The 16,714-nt window shown below is 44.3% G+C and overlaps 1 protein-coding gene across 1 annotated transcript in view; it reads right to left on the bottom strand.

The window, feature by feature from the left end:
- Positions 1-16,714, bottom strand: part of LOC110137287 (antigen WC1.1-like) — a 69,140-nt gene that overhangs the window by 2,774 nt on the left and 49,652 nt on the right. Inside the window, 9 exon segments of the mRNA XM_070454159.1 lie at positions 1,034-1,153; positions 1,861-1,998; positions 3,168-3,482; positions 3,570-3,611; positions 3,936-4,052; positions 4,055-4,249; positions 5,306-5,620; positions 5,731-5,760; positions 5,763-5,822. Of these exon segments, the coding sequence (XP_070310260.1) occupies positions 1,034-1,153; positions 1,861-1,998; positions 3,168-3,482; positions 3,570-3,611; positions 3,936-4,052; positions 4,055-4,249; positions 5,306-5,620; positions 5,731-5,760; positions 5,763-5,822 (1,332 nt within the window).

The raw sequence follows: 16,714 nt of genomic DNA, 5'->3' as shown, positions 1-16,714 counted from the left end.
ATTCTTCAGCACTCTACCTTCTTTATGGTCCAGCTCTCACAACTGTATATGATTACTGGAAAAACCATAGCCTTGACTATATGGACCTTTGTCAGCAAAGTGATGTCTTTGCTTTTTAACACACTCTTTAGGTTTGTCAGAGCTTTTCTTCCAAGGAGCGAGTGTCTTTTAATTTCATGGCTGCAGTCATCATCCACAGTAATTTTAAAGATGCTCCCAGATAATGTTTTCTTTTAAATATGTGCATGTTATGACTGAATGAGAGTAACTAAGGGCACAGAGAGCCCAGCCCCAGCATGAGACATCGCAGAACAGCTAGAGAAGGGGGAGAACAGACCCCCATCTGGACACAAGGGATCCCTCTGGTCCATCAAAGGAATACTGTTTTCCTTGAATCTTGTCTCTATGAGGGAAACTCTCTTCCCCAACACCCAGTTGCAGCAGGTCCACCTCTATTACCAGGAGCGGATCTGTGGTCATTGTTGTCTTCATCGTCCCTCATGTAACATGGCATTTTATTCACTGAGTCATCTGACAGGGATCGTAAAGTGAGAGAAAAACATCACAGAATACACAGAAACAACCCTCCTGATACCCATGGGACATGTGTTAAGGCTGAGAAGAAATGAGGAGACAGGCCTGGCTCCTGCAGTGTAGATGGAGACTCAAGGCTCATGGGGCTCTGAGAGGCCATCTTGCCACTTTGGATAGCCGCCTCTGTGAGCCTGGGGCATACATGAGGTCTGCAGACACTGAGAAGACCTGCACAGCCAGTGTGTGGTGACAACCAGAGGTCCCAGGAGAACAGGCAGAGACACTGGCCTGGGCTGCCCAGAAGACCCTCTTTCTGTATCACACAGTGATCTAGGTCCTCATACACAGCTTCAGGAAGAGCATCTTCATAGCTAGATAAGGCTGAGAGATCCCCCAGCAGGTCAGAGATGCTGCTCCAGATACCCCGATCCATCAGGCCCACCCTTCATCTCCCCAGTGCTCTCACACAGGCTGCTGGGACCTCAGCATCGTCTCCTACCCCATGCATTGTGTTGGCACTGAAGAAGGAATTCACAGGGCCTGGACTTCATCTGAGGCCTGTCCATGCTGATCGTGCTCGGCCACTTCTCCAGTGGACTCTGAACTCTCTGCTTAGTGCCTGTGGGAATGACAATGGAAGGATAAGACCCCCTCCGGACAGGGGAACCTTGAAGATCATATCCAGGTTACTCATCACCTAAGAGAAAACAGACACTAATCACCCCTGCCTCCGGACAGTATCTATCGGAATGTAACCACAGGCTTATTGGTTATTAACTGGTTGGAATGTAACCATGGGCTTATTGATTATTAACTGTTTGAACACATAACATGTGAATGATGGGGTTATTGTGATTGTATTTACCCTTTCTTTGTAAGCCTCAAGGGATTTGGGGTGGTGGGTTTGGACATGTACACATGGGGTATAAAAGATTTTCACAAATGCTGGTCGGGGTCCTTGGCTAAGAGGAGGAGACTCTGCCTTGGGCCCGCCGGTGTAATAAACTGCACTCCACTATCTGCATTGTCCTTCTGAGTGAGTTTGTTTCCCAGAAAGCATGGTTATAACAGCACCTTCTCTCCTGATGTAACCTGAATCCACAGCTGAGCCTCAACTCTTTCTTCTCTCACAGAAGAGGCCACGACATATGAGAGTTCACACCCCAGTCCTAAGAACCTCTGTACACTCAGCCCTTAGAGCTCAGCACAGAGCACATGGAGTCTGCAACTCAGAACAGAGACCTGGCCCAGGCTCCCCTCCTCACACCTGCCCCATCTCCTGCCTGCACACACGCTCCCTGGTCCCCAGTTCCCCCGGCAGCCCACCTCTGCGCTCTGCTCTCCATCTGAGCAGCTGAGTCACCAGGATGATGAGGACCAGGAAGAGAAGGGCCCCCAGGATGAGGCAGAGGACCCCAGGCAGGGAGAAGGCACCAGGGAGAGGATTTGAGGTTGTTCTGGTCCCTAAGGAGAATAAAGCAAGAGGGTGTGGAGAAGGTCCTGGGCACAGAGAAACCTCTGTGCCAGCATTTCCAGGAGCTCCAGAAGATGGTGTTCCAGCCTCAGACAGTGACTGGGCTCCCCTGGGTCTCTCCTTAGATGAGTCAACTCCACTCCAGTGTGGCCCCAAGGCAGAGCCAGGGATTGTCAGGGAGATGCTCTGCCAAGACAGCCTCTGAGGACCTGGCTCATCCCTTCTCCTTGGGCATCAAACAGTCCTGGGATCCACATCTCACTAATGAGGAGAAACACTTAAGGGCAGGTGGAAGAATCTTAGCCTTTGCAATATGGGAATCAGTCTCCCTTGGACCCCGGGGCATGAGAAACCTCTGACCCAGGGAACCAAGGCAGAGGACTTCCCCAACATAATGCTCTGGTTCACTCCACCAGTCAGGGGCTCCTCAAGCTCTTTCCTCTTTTGTTGTCAGAGAATCCACAGAACAGGTCCCAAGACTCTGAATATCTACCCGGCCCAGGAATCCTGGCACTGTACTTACTGGGGGCAGTTGCGGGGCTGGCAATGTAATTCTTACAGCCAAAAAAAGTAGGAATTTGGAGCAAGGGAACTGGCCAGAAATAGGTGAAAGTGAAGTGTTAGTCACTCAGTCGTGTCCGACTCTTTGTGACCCCCTGGACTATAGCTTAGCAGGTTCCTCTGTCCCTGGAATTCTCCAGGCAAGGATACTGGAGTGGGTTGCCATTTCCTCCTCCAGGGGATCTTCCAGACAAAGGGATCAAAGCCCAGTCTCCTGCATTGCAGGCAGATTCTTGACTGTCTGAGCCACTTACTGGGGGGTGCTTGGGGAAGGCAATGAAATTTTTTCACCCAGAGAAAAAACAGGAATTAGGACCAGGGTGATTGACCAAATGCAGGGCAGCCCATTTTCTCTCCTGAGTCCTGAAATCACCCCTCAGTCTCCACAACACCAGTGTCCAGTCCTCCCAGCTTCTGCATCATAGATCAGGGCCCCAGGACTGGGACACGTCTGAGTACAAACTCCCCACCACGCCCGGCCCAGCCCACTGCCGCTGCGCTGCCCCAGCTCACCCAGGGCGACCCGCGCGGCTCACTCACCAGAGCACATCATCCCGAGCCCCTCACTCACCAGGGCGGACCCGCGCCCCTCACTCACCAGAGCACCTCACCCCGGCGTCCTCCTCGTGCTTGCAGTCGCTCTGCCCCCAGGGCCCCGCGGCACAGTCCCACAGGGAGGACTCCCGGCCCCCGCACCGCACCTCGTCCAGCCAGATGCTCCCGTTTCCAGGACCAAACGCCGCGGCCCGCACGGCTTCCAGGGCCGGGCCACAGCCTAGCTGCTGACACACCACCTCGGCCTCTGCCAGGCTCCAGGAGTCATCGCACACGGTGCCCCAGGAATCGTTGTGCCAGACCTCCACCCGCCCTGAGCACTCGCTGTCTCCTCCCCTGAGCCGGAGCTTCTCTCTGTCTGAAAAGGCAGCAGCCCCTCCTGTGACACCCCTGGTGGGAGGAAGGAGCCCCTGGGAGCCCTGGGGAGGGGGCGGGGCTGACGTACCTGTGCAGGGGGCAGCAGCTGGACAGCTCTGGGGTCTCCCTCCTGTAGGAGAAACGATGGGAAGTGCTGGATCAGGGACAGCTGGGCGTGGTCTTGTCCCCAGACATGAATATCTGTCATCCTTGGTTGAGTCCAAATGACAAGGATAAACACAGGCTCATTATCTATTGGACTGAAGCATTCACTGCATGTGACCACTAGCTGAAACAACTGTAACTGTTTATATATTTGTCTCCACATTCCACTACAAATACAAACACACACATTTTGTAGATTCAACCTAAACTCATCACTTAGATTGGAAACTATAAAATCACACTAATGACATCCTACAGAGTTGGGATAGGCACAGAAACAGTAAGTCACCTGCACATGAGACATAGGCTTCCTCCTTTGGAGAGCAGGAAGTGTAATTCCAAGGGTCAGAAGGACACTGCCAGAGAGAGGTATCAGTACTCCGGCACTTGATTCCATCTACCCACGGGGTCTAGAACCTTCTCTAAGAGCAACAGAAGAGTTGAGACTTCCACTGTCCCCACAGCCAAGCTGTCTGCAGATCACGGACACGGTGATGTCTTCCATGGGGCTGCGGCAGACACTACCCCAGGTCCCATTGTAGAAAACTTCCAGCCACCCAGCACACTGCTGGTCCTCACTCACCATCCTGAGGGCCAGGAACTCTAAGATTGAAATGGAGGGGATGGAACACAGTGAGCATTGCACTCAGTGCTCTGGGTTTTCCTCTTCCCCAGAAATAGTGACCACACATCCCTGACCCAGAAGAGGAGATGCCCACTGGGTGAGAAGACTAACTTTTGCCTCACTTTCACCTGACTTTGTCCATTAATATCTTTCTATTTCAACCACAAGGATGGTTATGAACAGAGAAAGACCAACCAGGCACTTACAGGGCAGGGGAGCTGAATCCTGCTTCCTGATAAAACTTCTAAAGACTGTGAAAGGATGTGATGTGCACAGCGAGGTGGTCGACAGTATAACGGACCCCCAGAAATGTCCACATCCCAATCCTGGAGCCTGTGAGATGTTACCTTACATTTAGAAAGGGGCTTCACAGATGTGATTAATAAGGACCATGGGATGGTCAGATTAAGTTGGAACAATGTGGATTAATCACCTGAGCTCAGTCTAATCACCTCCTTAGCCCTAATACCCTTAGATGGATCACCTTGAATAGCTTCAGTTAGAGGGAGATGTGAGTGAGGAAGAACAGTTGGAATAGGCACTGTTGTCTGAAGAAGAAAGGGGGCCCTGAGCCAAGGAATGAGGCCACACAGAAACCAGGAAAGGCTGGGAAAGGAGTAGTCTGCACAGCATCCAGGAAGAACGCAGCCCTGTGGACACTGGGATGTTGGCTCACCGAGACCATCTTCAGACTCCTAGCAAACAGAACTGAACAGAATAAATCTATGCTTTCATTACAACATCACCAGGATCTCCAGACTGTATTATGACTGGGAACGGCAGAGTGAGTCCTGCTTTCACGTGGCAACTGTGAGAAACAGCTCTGGCAGGAAACACTACTGAGAAGAAAGAACCAGAATGTCAGCTGCTGTAGGAGGAAGTGAAAGCACCTCGTCTTCACGTCTGCTGGAAAGACAGGCTCCATGGGAGGAAGCCTCCTACTCTGGTTGTTTCAGCATCTCTCATCAGTGCTCAGATCCTCGTCCTCCAGGGCCCCACCCCTCCCCCAGCCTGTGGACAGTGTGCACGCAGACCTGAGCAGATGACCCCTGCGTCCTCCTTATGTCTGCAGTAGTGCCGCCCCCAGCCCCGGGAAGGGCAGTTCCACACGTGAGACTCATTTCCAGCGCAGTTCAGGTCGGCCAGCCAGATGGGTCCTGATCCCGCCCCGAAGTGAGCAGACCTCGTGGCACTGAGGGCTTCTCCACAGCCCAGCTGCCTGCACACCACGCGGGCATCGTCCAAGTCCCAGCCGTCATCACAGATGGTGCCCCAGGAGTCCTGGTCCAGGATCTCCACTCTCCCGGCGCAGGGACCGCCCCCGTCCACCAGGCGGAGCTGTCTGCTGTCTGACGAGAGAGAAATGGGACAATGTGGGTGTTGACAGGGGAATGAGAAGGGTCTTCTGTCCTGTGGGACCTTAACCTGAGAAGGGTCTTCTGTCCTGTGGGACCTTCACCTGAGCAGTAGGGGGCGCTCTCCTCTGAGCTGCAGAGCCTGCTGGTTCAGACACGGAGTCGCTGCACTGGGGCAGCACCTGGGTCTGGTTTCCTGCAGAAACAGCAATGATCAGGAGATTGGGAGTGTTAAAGAGCAAAAAATTGAATTAAGGTAAATAATGACCTAACTGGTGGAGCCTGAGATAAGTGCTGTAACATAGCAGTAACCTTATGGTAAATTTAGAGTTCACCTTTTCTACGGAGAGTTCTGTGTCTGACAATGCCAAAATTTCTGTTTTAAGCCAAGCGTTGGACTAAGAATAAATTTACAAAAGTGAGAAATTATCAATACTTTTGATATTGTTGTTGAGCTACCCAAGCAGTGAGAGTTTTTGGAGCCAAGCTCTCAGAGAGAATAAAGGGCAGAGGTGAGCCACTTCTCTGAGGCCTTTGTCAATTCAGAGGTAAGAGCTGAGACTCTGCAAAGCTCAGCAGAGATTCTGCCAGACACACTAGCTCAGGTAACATGAAGGACTATTCAGGGTCCGCCTGGGAGAAGGTTAGCCAGGATCTGGGCATGATAAAAGGAAAGTGAACTAAAAGCTGATCCTTTCCCGAGGAATGGATGCCCAGTTTCTACTTTCTTCACCCTCTTTCAAGTAAGGTGATCAACCCTAAATTGGGTGCCTAGAGGAATCTATAAAATAAGCTCCTTTCTGAAGGAGTTCTACAATTTTTCACCCATAATGTCTGTCAATCAAATACCCAGTCACAAAAGATAAAAAATTTGACAAAAATATATGAAGAAAAAATGCATTAGAAAGAAATGTACAGAATACCTGGCTACTGGAGTTAACCTGACAAAAGTTTAAATCACCATGGATGAAATGTTCAAAGAATGAAATGACAAGATAGAATTTTGGCAGAGAAATGATCACAAAGAATTTAATAAAAATTCTAGAATTGAAAATGTCAATTTTTAAAATAACTCAGAGGATGTGTGTAATACTCCATCAGACCAGCACAAGATAGCAATAGTAAAAGGAGACAGAATGAAGCACAGAAAGAAAAAAATGGAAAATATAAAAATTTACAGAAAAATGCTAAACAGGTCTGGCATTCATATATACTAAGTCCTAGATACATAAAGCCAAAATTGACAGAACGTAAGGCAGAAATTTAGAATCAACAATTTCCCATTTTATACACCCTGGTGGGTTGTAAACATCCACAAAATCTTTACATCCACTGAGAAGTGAAGTCTATGCCTCCCTCTCTTGAAGCTAGGCTGACCTTCATGAATTCCCGGTAGGCAATAGAAGGGAGTATATGTATCACTGCTCAAACTTCGCATTAGGTCTGAGGACCATTCAGCCTCCTCTGAAATCACTGAGGACTTTTGCTTTAGGGCAAGGAGAGACAAGAAAACCTTCTTAAGTGAACAATGTAAAGAAATAGAGGAAAACAATAGAATGGGAAAGACTAGAGATCTCTTCAAGAAAATGAGATACCAAAGGAATATTTCATGCAAAGATGGGCAAATTAAAGGAAGTGGAAAGGACCTTTAGGAAATGACAAGGACCTAACAGAAGCAGAAGATACTAAGAAGAGATGGCAAGAAGACACAGAAGTGAGTGCTAAGTCACTTCAGTCATGTCCGACTCTTTGTGATCCTATGGACCATATCCTGCCAGGTTCCTCTGTCCATGGGATTCTCCAGGCAAGAATACTGGAGTAGGTTGCCATTTCCTTTTCCAGGGAAGAAGACACAGAAGAACTATACAAAAAAATCTTAATGACCCAGATGACCACAATCATGTGATCATTCACTCAGAGCCAAACACCCTGGAATGCAAAGTTAAGTAGGCCTTAGGAAGCATCACTATGAACAAAGCTAGTGGAGGTGATGGAATGTCTGCTGAGCTCTTTCAATGCAAAAAGATGATGCTGTACATGTGCTGTACTCAATATGCCAGCAAATTTAGAAAACAGTAGTGGCTACAGGACTGGAAAAGGTCAGTTTTCATTCCAGTCCTAAAAAAGGGCAATGCCAAAGAATGTTCAAACTACTGCACAGATGCACTCATTTCACATGCCAGGAAGGTAATGATCAAAATCCTTAAAGCTAGGCTTCAACAGTATGTGAACAAAAAAATTTTCTAATGTGCAAGCTCGATTTAGAAAAGGCAGAAGAACCAGACATCAAATTGCCAACATCCGTTTGATCACAGAAAAAGCAAGGGGATTCCAGAAAAGCATCTGCTGCTTCTTCACTGACTACACTAAAGCCTTTGACTGTGTCAGTTCAGTTCAGTTCAGTCACTCAGTCGTGTCCGACTCTTTGAGACCCCATGGACTGCAGCACGTCAGGCTTCCCTGTCAATCACCAGCTCCCAGAACTTGCTCAAACTCATGTCCATCGACTCAGTGATGCCATCCAACCATCTCATCCTTTGTCGACTCTTCTGCCCTTGCCTTCTGTCTTTCCCAGCATCAGGGTCTTTTTCAGTGAGTATGCATCAAGTGGCCAAAGTATTGGAGCTTCAGCTTCAGCTCCAACGTCAGTCCTTCCAATGAATATTCAGGACTGATTTCCTTTAGGATGGATTGGTTTGATCTCCTTGCAGTCCGAGGGACTCTCAAGAGTCTTCTCCAGCACCACAGTTCAAAAGCATCAATTCTTTGGTGCTCAGCTTTCTTTATGGCTCAACTCTCACATCCATAAATGACTACTAGAAAAACCATAGCTTTGGCTAGACAAACCTTTGTTGGCAGAGTAATGTCTCTGTTTTTTCATATGCTGTCTAGGCTGGCCATAACTTTCCTTCCAATGAGTAAGCATCTTTTAATTTCTTGGCTTCAGTTACCATCTGCAGTGATTTTGGAGCCCCCCAAAATAAAGAAGTATCTCACTGTTTCTGTTGTTTCCCCATCTATTTGCCATAAAGTGATAGGACCAGATGCCATTATCTTAGCTTTCTGAATGTTGAGTTTTAAGCCAGCTTTTTCACTCTCTCTTTCATCAAGAGGCTCTTTAATTCTTCTTTGCTTTCTGCCATAAGGGTGGTGTCATATGCATATCTGAGGTTATTGATATTTTTCCTGGCAATCTTGATTCTAGCTCATGCTTCATCCAGCCCAGCATGTCTCATGATGTACTTTGCATATTAGTTAAATAAGCAGGGTACCAATATACACCCTTGACATACTCGTTTCCCTATCTGGAACCAGTCTATTGTTCCATGTCCAATTCTAACTGTTGCTTCTTGACCTGCATGCAGATTTCTCAGGAGGCAGGTCAGGTGGTCTGGTATTCCCATATCTTTAAGAATTTTCCACACTTTGTTGTGATCCACACAGTTAAAACTTTGCCATAGTCAATGAAACAGAAGTCGATGTTTTTCTGGAACTCTCTTGCTTTTTCGATGATCCAAAAGATGTTGGCAATTTGATCTCTGGTTCCTCTGCCTTTCCTAAATCCAACTTGAACATCTGGAAGTTCTCGGTTCAGGTACTATTGCAGCCTGGCTTGGAGAATTTTGAGCACTACTTTACGAGTGTATGAGACGAGTGCAATTCTGTGGTAGTTTGAGGATTCTTTGGCATGGCCTATCTTAGGGATTAGAATGAAAACTGACCTTCTTCAGTCCTGTGGCCACTGCTGAGTTTTCTAAATTTGCTGGCATATTGAGTGCAGCACTTTCACAGCATCATCTTTTAGGATTTGACATAGCTCAGCTGGAATTCCATCACCTTCACTAGCTTTGTTCATAGTGATACTTCCTAAGGCCCACTTGATTTCACATTCCAGGATGTTTGGCTCTAGGTGAGTGATCACACCATCGTGGTTATCTGGGTCAAGAAGATCTTTTTTGTATAGTCCTTCTGTGTATTCTTGCCACCTCTTTGTAATATCTTCTGCTTCTGTTAGGTTCATACCATTTCTGTCCTTGATTGTGCCCATCTTTGCATGAAATGTTCCCTTGGTATCTCTAATTTTCTTAAAGAGATCTCTAATCTTTCCCATTCTGCCATTTTCCTCTATTTCTTTGCACTGATCAAAGAGGAAGGCTTTCTTATCTCTCCTTGCTATTATTTGTAACTCTGCATTCAAATGGGTATATCTTTCCTTTTCTTCTTTGACTTTAGCTTCTCTTCTTTTCTCAGCTGTTTGTAAGGCCTCCCTCCTCAGACAACCATTTTGCCTTTTTGCATTTCTTTTTCTTGGGGATGGTCTTGATCTCTGTCTCCTATACAATGTCCCGAACCTCCATCCATATTTCTTCAGGTACTCTGTCGATCAGAACTAATCCCTTGAGTCTATTTGTCACTTCCACTATATAATCGTAAGACATTTGATTTAGGTCATATCTGAATGGTCTAATGGTTTTCCCTACTTTCTTCAATTTAAGTCTGAATTTTGCAATAAGGAGTTCATGATCTGAGCCACAGTCAGCTCCCAGTCTTGTTTTTGTTGACTGTATAGAGCTTCTGCATCTTTGGCTGCAAAGAAATCTTTGCACATCTTTGTGCAAAGTCACACATCTTTGACTGTGTGAATCACAACAAACTGTACAGAATTCTTAAAGAGATGGGAATATCAGACCACCTTTCCTGCCCCTTGAGAAGCCTGTTTGCAGGTCAGGAAGCAAGAGTTAGAATTGGACATGAGCAACAGACTGTTTCCAAATTGGGAAAGAAGTACATCAAGGTTGTATATTGTCATCCTTCTTAATTAACTTCTATCATGTGAAATGCTGGGCTGGATGAAGCTCAAGCTGGAATCAAGATTGCTGGGAGCAATATGAATAACCTCAGATATGCAGATGACACCACCCTAATGGCAGAGAGTGAAGAGAAACTACAGAACCTCTTCATGAAGGTGAAAGAGGAGAGTGAAAAAGATGACTTAAAACTCAACATTCAAAAAACAGATGATGGGGTCTAGTGCCATCACTTCATGGCAAACAGATGGAGAAGAAATGGAAACTGACAGATTTCATTTTCTTGGGCTCGAAAATCACTGCAGACAGTGACTGCACACATGAAATTAAAAGATGCTTGCTCACTGGAAGAAAAGCTATGACCAATCTAGATAGCATATTAAGAAGCAGAGACATCACTTTGCTGACAAAGGTCCACCTAGGAAAAGTTATGGTTTTTCCAGTAGTCATATATGGATGTGAAAGTTGAACCATACAGAAGGCTGAGCACCAAAGAATTGATACTTTCAAATTGTGCTGCTGGAGAAGACTCTTGAGAGTCCGTTGGACTGCAAAGAGATCAAACCAGTCATTTCTGAAGGAAATCAACCCTGAATATTCATTGGAAGGACTGATGCTAAAGCTGAAGCTCCAATACCTTGGCCATTTGATGGGAAGAATTGACTCATTGGAAAAGACCATGATGCTGGGAAAGATTGAAGGTGAAAGGCGAAGAAGGTGTGAAGTAAGAGTTGTGGTTCATTTTTTTTTTCCATGAAGATATTCAGCCAGTACATCATTTAAAAATAAAAAATTATACTTTCCCCTTTGAAATATCTTGATGCCTTTGGAGAAAATCAACTTATTATACATAGGTTTAGGCCTATTACTGAACTCGATTATGTCCTGTTGATGTGTTTATCAATCCTTACTCAAAGGCTATATTGCCATGGACACATTGTAGGAATCTTGAAGTTAGTTTACTTCCATTTTTGTTCTTATCTTTCAAATTTGTTTTATCCATTTTAGCTCCTTTCCATTTTAATATGTACACAAATATTTAGAATAGGTGTATAAATTCACCTCACTGCTCTTTAGCCAAGACAGTCTGTGTGCATGGATAAATAATGTATAAGCCATCAATCTACAGTCCTAAAGGATGTGAACAAGCTGTTCCTGGGTGCTACCAAGGGAGAAATTTTTAAACAACACATTATAGGAGTAGGAACTTCCCTGGCAGTCCAGCCCAGAAGACTCCATGCTTCCACCGCAGGGGGTATGGGTTTGATCCCTGGTGGGAGAACTAAGATTCTGTGTGCAGTGAGGTAAGGCCAAGGAAAAAAAATTTTTTTTAATTTAAGCGTAAACAGCACATTATAATCATTTAGTTATTCCACCTCATTCTTATTCTATCCATGAACTAGTTCCAAACAATTTGGCATCTGCAAAGATAAGCATAGAGCTGACTCAGCAGACCCAAGGATGTCATAGCCTCAGAGTTGGTGATTTATTTTGTAAAGGGGAGGAATGTAAAGAGTTGGAAGGATATCTTTGTTCAACTGGTGATCGATCATTAAGAAAATTACACAGGCTGCAGGGAAGTGGTTCAAGAAAAACAAAACACAGGAATACTAGCTAAAGTAATTAAGCCACTTTGTGGGTTAGTATAAAACAATTTTCTTTTAAATCCTCTAGTGAAGTAGATTTGTGCAAAAGTGCGAAGAACTACTTCAAATTGTACTGAATAGAAAGGCATGTCCAGTCTTACTCAGAATTCTTAGTATGCTACAGCTTTTACATAAATATGGACAGAGGAACAAATGGCCTCTTGGTGGGCTGGATAAAGGCACGAGTACTTAGCACATATCCTGATTAAGAGAATTATCCAAGTCTACCCTTAAATGAAATATTCTCTTGGAGCCTGCTGAAATGAAAATACAAGCAACTTTGGTACGTTTAATGGTGATACTAAAATTCTCTGAAACTATGACTTTGATGAAAATGATGGTTGCAGCTGAGACAAAAGCTGGTTCCTGCTGCTTGGGCTCCTTACGTGACTTCATTATTGGGAAGATAAAATGATGTCAAGAAAGATGTCACAGATAGCTTTCCAAGGCTACTGTAAATGTATCTGAGTGATGGGGGAATGACTGGGGTTTTTCAAAAGGATGAGAGTCAAAGATAAAATGGCAAAAAAATGGAGGGCATCTAAAATTACTGAAAGTATACAGATGGTTGGAAAAGGCAATGGCAACCCACTCCAGTACTCTTGCCTGGCGAATCCTGTGGACAGAAGAGCCTGGTAGGCTGCAGTCCATGGGGTCACTAGGAATCGGACATGACTGAGTGACTTCACTTTCACACATTGGAGAAGGAAATGGCAACCCACTCCAGTGTTTTTGCCTGGAGGATCCCAGGGATGGGGGAACCTGGTGGGTGCCATCTCTGGGGTCGCACAGAGTCAGACACAACTGAAGCGACTTAGCAGCAGCAGCATACAGATAGTTGACTGAAAAATAGCATGAAAGAGGAGGAGACAGGTGGGATAACTGCTAAAAATTTTAATGATTCTCTATAAGAGATTATATGATCAGATCACCTGGAATATCTCCTCAAACTGTAAACAAACATGACAACTTAATTCATCATAACCTTTATGAATCATTAAAATATTATGCAAGAGATGAATCTACAGGCCCTTTAGAGTCAATACTACATAAATTAATGCAAAGTAAAGGAGAAGATTATGACTCTGAGTGACAGGTAGGCCAATATGTTTTGGCACAATGCTCAGCAGGCAGCAGCCTGAAGGTGGTAAAGAAACTTTAGTGGGGTTGATGGACACTGGTTCTCAATGTATTGTAATACAAAAATGAAAGTTAGATGGCAGTGTACAGTATTTAGGGCTTCCCAGGTGGTGCTAGTGGTAAAGTATCTGCCTGTTAATGCAGGAGATGACAGAAACGTGGGTTTGATCCATGGGTCAGGAAGAACCCCTGGAGTAAGAAATGGCAATCCACTCCAGTATTCTTGCCTGGAAAATCCCATGGACAGAGGAGCCTGGTGGGCTAAAGTTCATGGGGTCACAAAGAGTCAGACATGACTGAGCAACTGAGCATGCACCCACACAAATGTCTGTTAGAGCCTTCATTCAGAAGTATGGTGCAAGCCTCATGATTTTGTGTGGATTTTCTCTCTGGATGATTTGCTGAAAGTGCAGTATGAGTATTCCCTACTATTACCATATATCAGTCTCTTTCTCCCTTTAGACCTGTTAGTATTTGCTTAATATACTTAGGGGCTTCAGTGGGGAAGTATATATTTGTGATTATTAAATCTTCTTGATGAACTGACCCCTTTATCATGATATAATGGCCTTCTTGTTTTCTTATTACTATTTTTGGCCTAAATACGATTTTGTCTGACATAATGTAGCTACCACTGCTCTCCTTATGTTTTCACTTGCCATGGAGCATCTTTTTCAGTCCCTTTACTTTGAGCCTTTGTGTGTTGTTAAATCAGGAGTGACTCTCCTTTAGGCAGCATATAGTTTGGTCTTGATTTCCATGCAGCTAGTAACTTTTTGAGTAATGAATTTAATCCACTTGCATTTTGACTGATTATGGATATGTAAAAATTCCTAATGCCTTCTTATTGCTTTCTGACTGTAGTCCCATTGTCTTGTTTTGTTTCTGTCTTAGCCTACTTTTTTACATTGGTAATTTTTCATGATGGTGTGCTATGATTCCCCTTTATCTTTTATAAGTATACTCCAGATTTTTGCCATGCAGTTACCATGAGTTTTACATGAACATATTATATATAAAACAGTTCATTTATACTGATAGCAACTTAAGATGCCTACAAACACTCTATTTTTTAACCTTCCCTTATATATTCCAATGTCACATTTTATCTCTTTGTATGTTGTGTGTTTGTTAACAAGTTATAACATCTACATTTGTTTTTACTATTCTTTTCCTTTCATCTTTATTCTAAAGTGAGGTGGTTAACACAGACTGTTGTATATACATTCATTTTTTTTCATGTCACAAATTAACAGCATTTTGTTTAAGCTTGAAAAACCCCTTTCAGCATTTCTTGTGAGTCAGGTCTAGCAGTGATGAACACCCTCAGCTTTTATTTCTTTGTGAAAATCTTTCCTTCTCTTTCCTATGTGAAGGATAACATTGCTGGATAGAGTATTCATGGCTGGCAATATGTTTCTTTCAACACATTGAATATGCCATTCTCCAGGCCTATAGATTTTTTGCTGAGAAATCTACTGATATGATTATCTCTTAAAATTTTTGACAGTTTCATTATACAGTATCTGGGAGAAGGTATTTCTGCATTCAGATAATAGGGTTATTACCTTTATGAACTTGGGTGTCCAAGTCTCTTCCTTACGTTTGGAAAGCTCTTGGCTATTATTTGTTTAAATAAACTTCCTCACAGTTTCTCCTCTCTTCTCCTTCCTGAACCTTAATTATTCTAATAGTTATATGTTGAATGGAGATTAATAGATCATGTAGGATATTTTGTTCTTTTTCATTCAATTTTCTTTATTTTCCACTGATAAGAGTTGTTTCAAAGTTCCTATCTTGTAGTACCAGATTCTATCTTGAATTTGGTCTACTCTATTTTAGATGCTCTGTATAACATTTTTCTCTTTTCATTTATTAAATTCTTCAGGACCAGAATTTCTGTTGGTTCTTTGTTATAATTTCTGTTTATTAAATCTCTTATTGTGTCAGTATATTATTCTTCTGATTTCATTGTATTGCCATTTTGTATTTTCTTATAGCTCATTGGGATTCCTCAAAACAACAATGTTGGATTCTTTCTAAGTTAGATCACAAAATTCTATGTCATCGACATGTGCCTCTGTCAGTTTGAAAGATATTTGTCACTCTTTGTGACAATGATATCTTTCCACCTTGATGGTCCTTGGAGTTTTGCACTGGTGCTTTTGCATTTGAAGTGGTAAACAACCCTCACCCCACAAATCATTAGTAATTACCTTCAGATGATACATACTCTTCTCTGACCTTGTATGGATACACCCACTTCACATTCCTTGCTCCTTCTGTAGCAAAATTGTAAACTTTTTTGTCTTCTCTGATTTTTACCACTCACCAGGCTGGCTGCTGAAAAACTCTCTTTTGTTTTGCACAAGGTTCTACTTCAGCTCAAGTGTGCGGTTACCCCCTTGCCCACAGGACTGTCCTGTTTTCCTTAAAACAGTCCATTTACTGAAGTTTACTCTCACACTGCACTCTTGGGAATACACACAGGGAGCTGTCAACAGTGTAGAGGTAGGCATGGGTTGAGTACTCAGGGCACTGGGGGCACCAACAGGCCCAGAGAGAAGGATCCTCCTTTGGGGTTTCCCCAGAGGCTTGTGTAGAAGTTTTCTGTTGAAGTCTTGAGCACAGTCAGCAAGAACTGCATCCATCTTATACCATTTGACATTCTTAATGACCTTTCACATCATTTCTCTGCCCCTAGTCATGAGGTGTGGCCCCAGAACTCTGGGAGCTATAAGAGAGAAAAGGGTTTCTTTGTGCCTCCCACAGAACTGGGGACCTGGGCACTGACAGATTTCTTCTCTTTCTCCTAAAGAGAAAGGCCCCACTGGCTAGTTCAGCTCTATAGTGTTTCACCTAGGGGTGAGGGCAGCACTGGAAAATGACTCTTACCATCTGCAATCTTTCTTTCTTTTTTTCTCCAATGGAATGCTGCTTTCAGGAATCCTGGACTCTGCCAAGTTTCCTTCATGCATAGGTTTCTGACCAAGTCAGAATTCTCCAGGTTTCTCCAGGTTTTCCCCATAGCCCAGAGGGCATGGAGCAGGTTCACTGGCTTCTGCTAACTCCTGTGACATAACAAAGGACTTAGATCCTATTATTGGGAGCACAGGTGGGTGAGTATCCTCCTGGCCCCCTGGTACTTGATACTGGAGCCTACAGCATTCACAGAGGCAGTTGAGATCATGGATGTCCATGATGTCCATGGTTGCAAATGTGGGAGACCTGGGTTTGATCCCTGGGTTGGGAAGATCCCCTGGAGAAAGGAACAGCTACCCACTCCAATATTCTGGCCTGGAGAATTCCATGGACTATCCATCGGGTTGCAAATATTTGGACATGACTGAAGAGAAAGCCCACAAGCAGCAATGAAGATCCAGCCCAGCCGAAAATAAATAAATAAATCTTTAACAACAGTAATAATATTGTGTGAAATTAACATTTTCTGAATTTCATTGGATGTCTTTGTACTTAAGAAATGCATGCTGAAT

The sequence above is a fragment of the Odocoileus virginianus genome, chromosome 23 (genome assembly GCF_023699985.2).
Source record: "Odocoileus virginianus isolate 20LAN1187 ecotype Illinois chromosome 23, Ovbor_1.2, whole genome shotgun sequence".
Taxonomy (NCBI): domain Eukaryota; kingdom Metazoa; phylum Chordata; class Mammalia; order Artiodactyla; family Cervidae; genus Odocoileus; species Odocoileus virginianus.
Note: the sequence above shows the minus strand (reverse complement) of the source record. Positions and strands in the feature narration are given on the sequence as shown.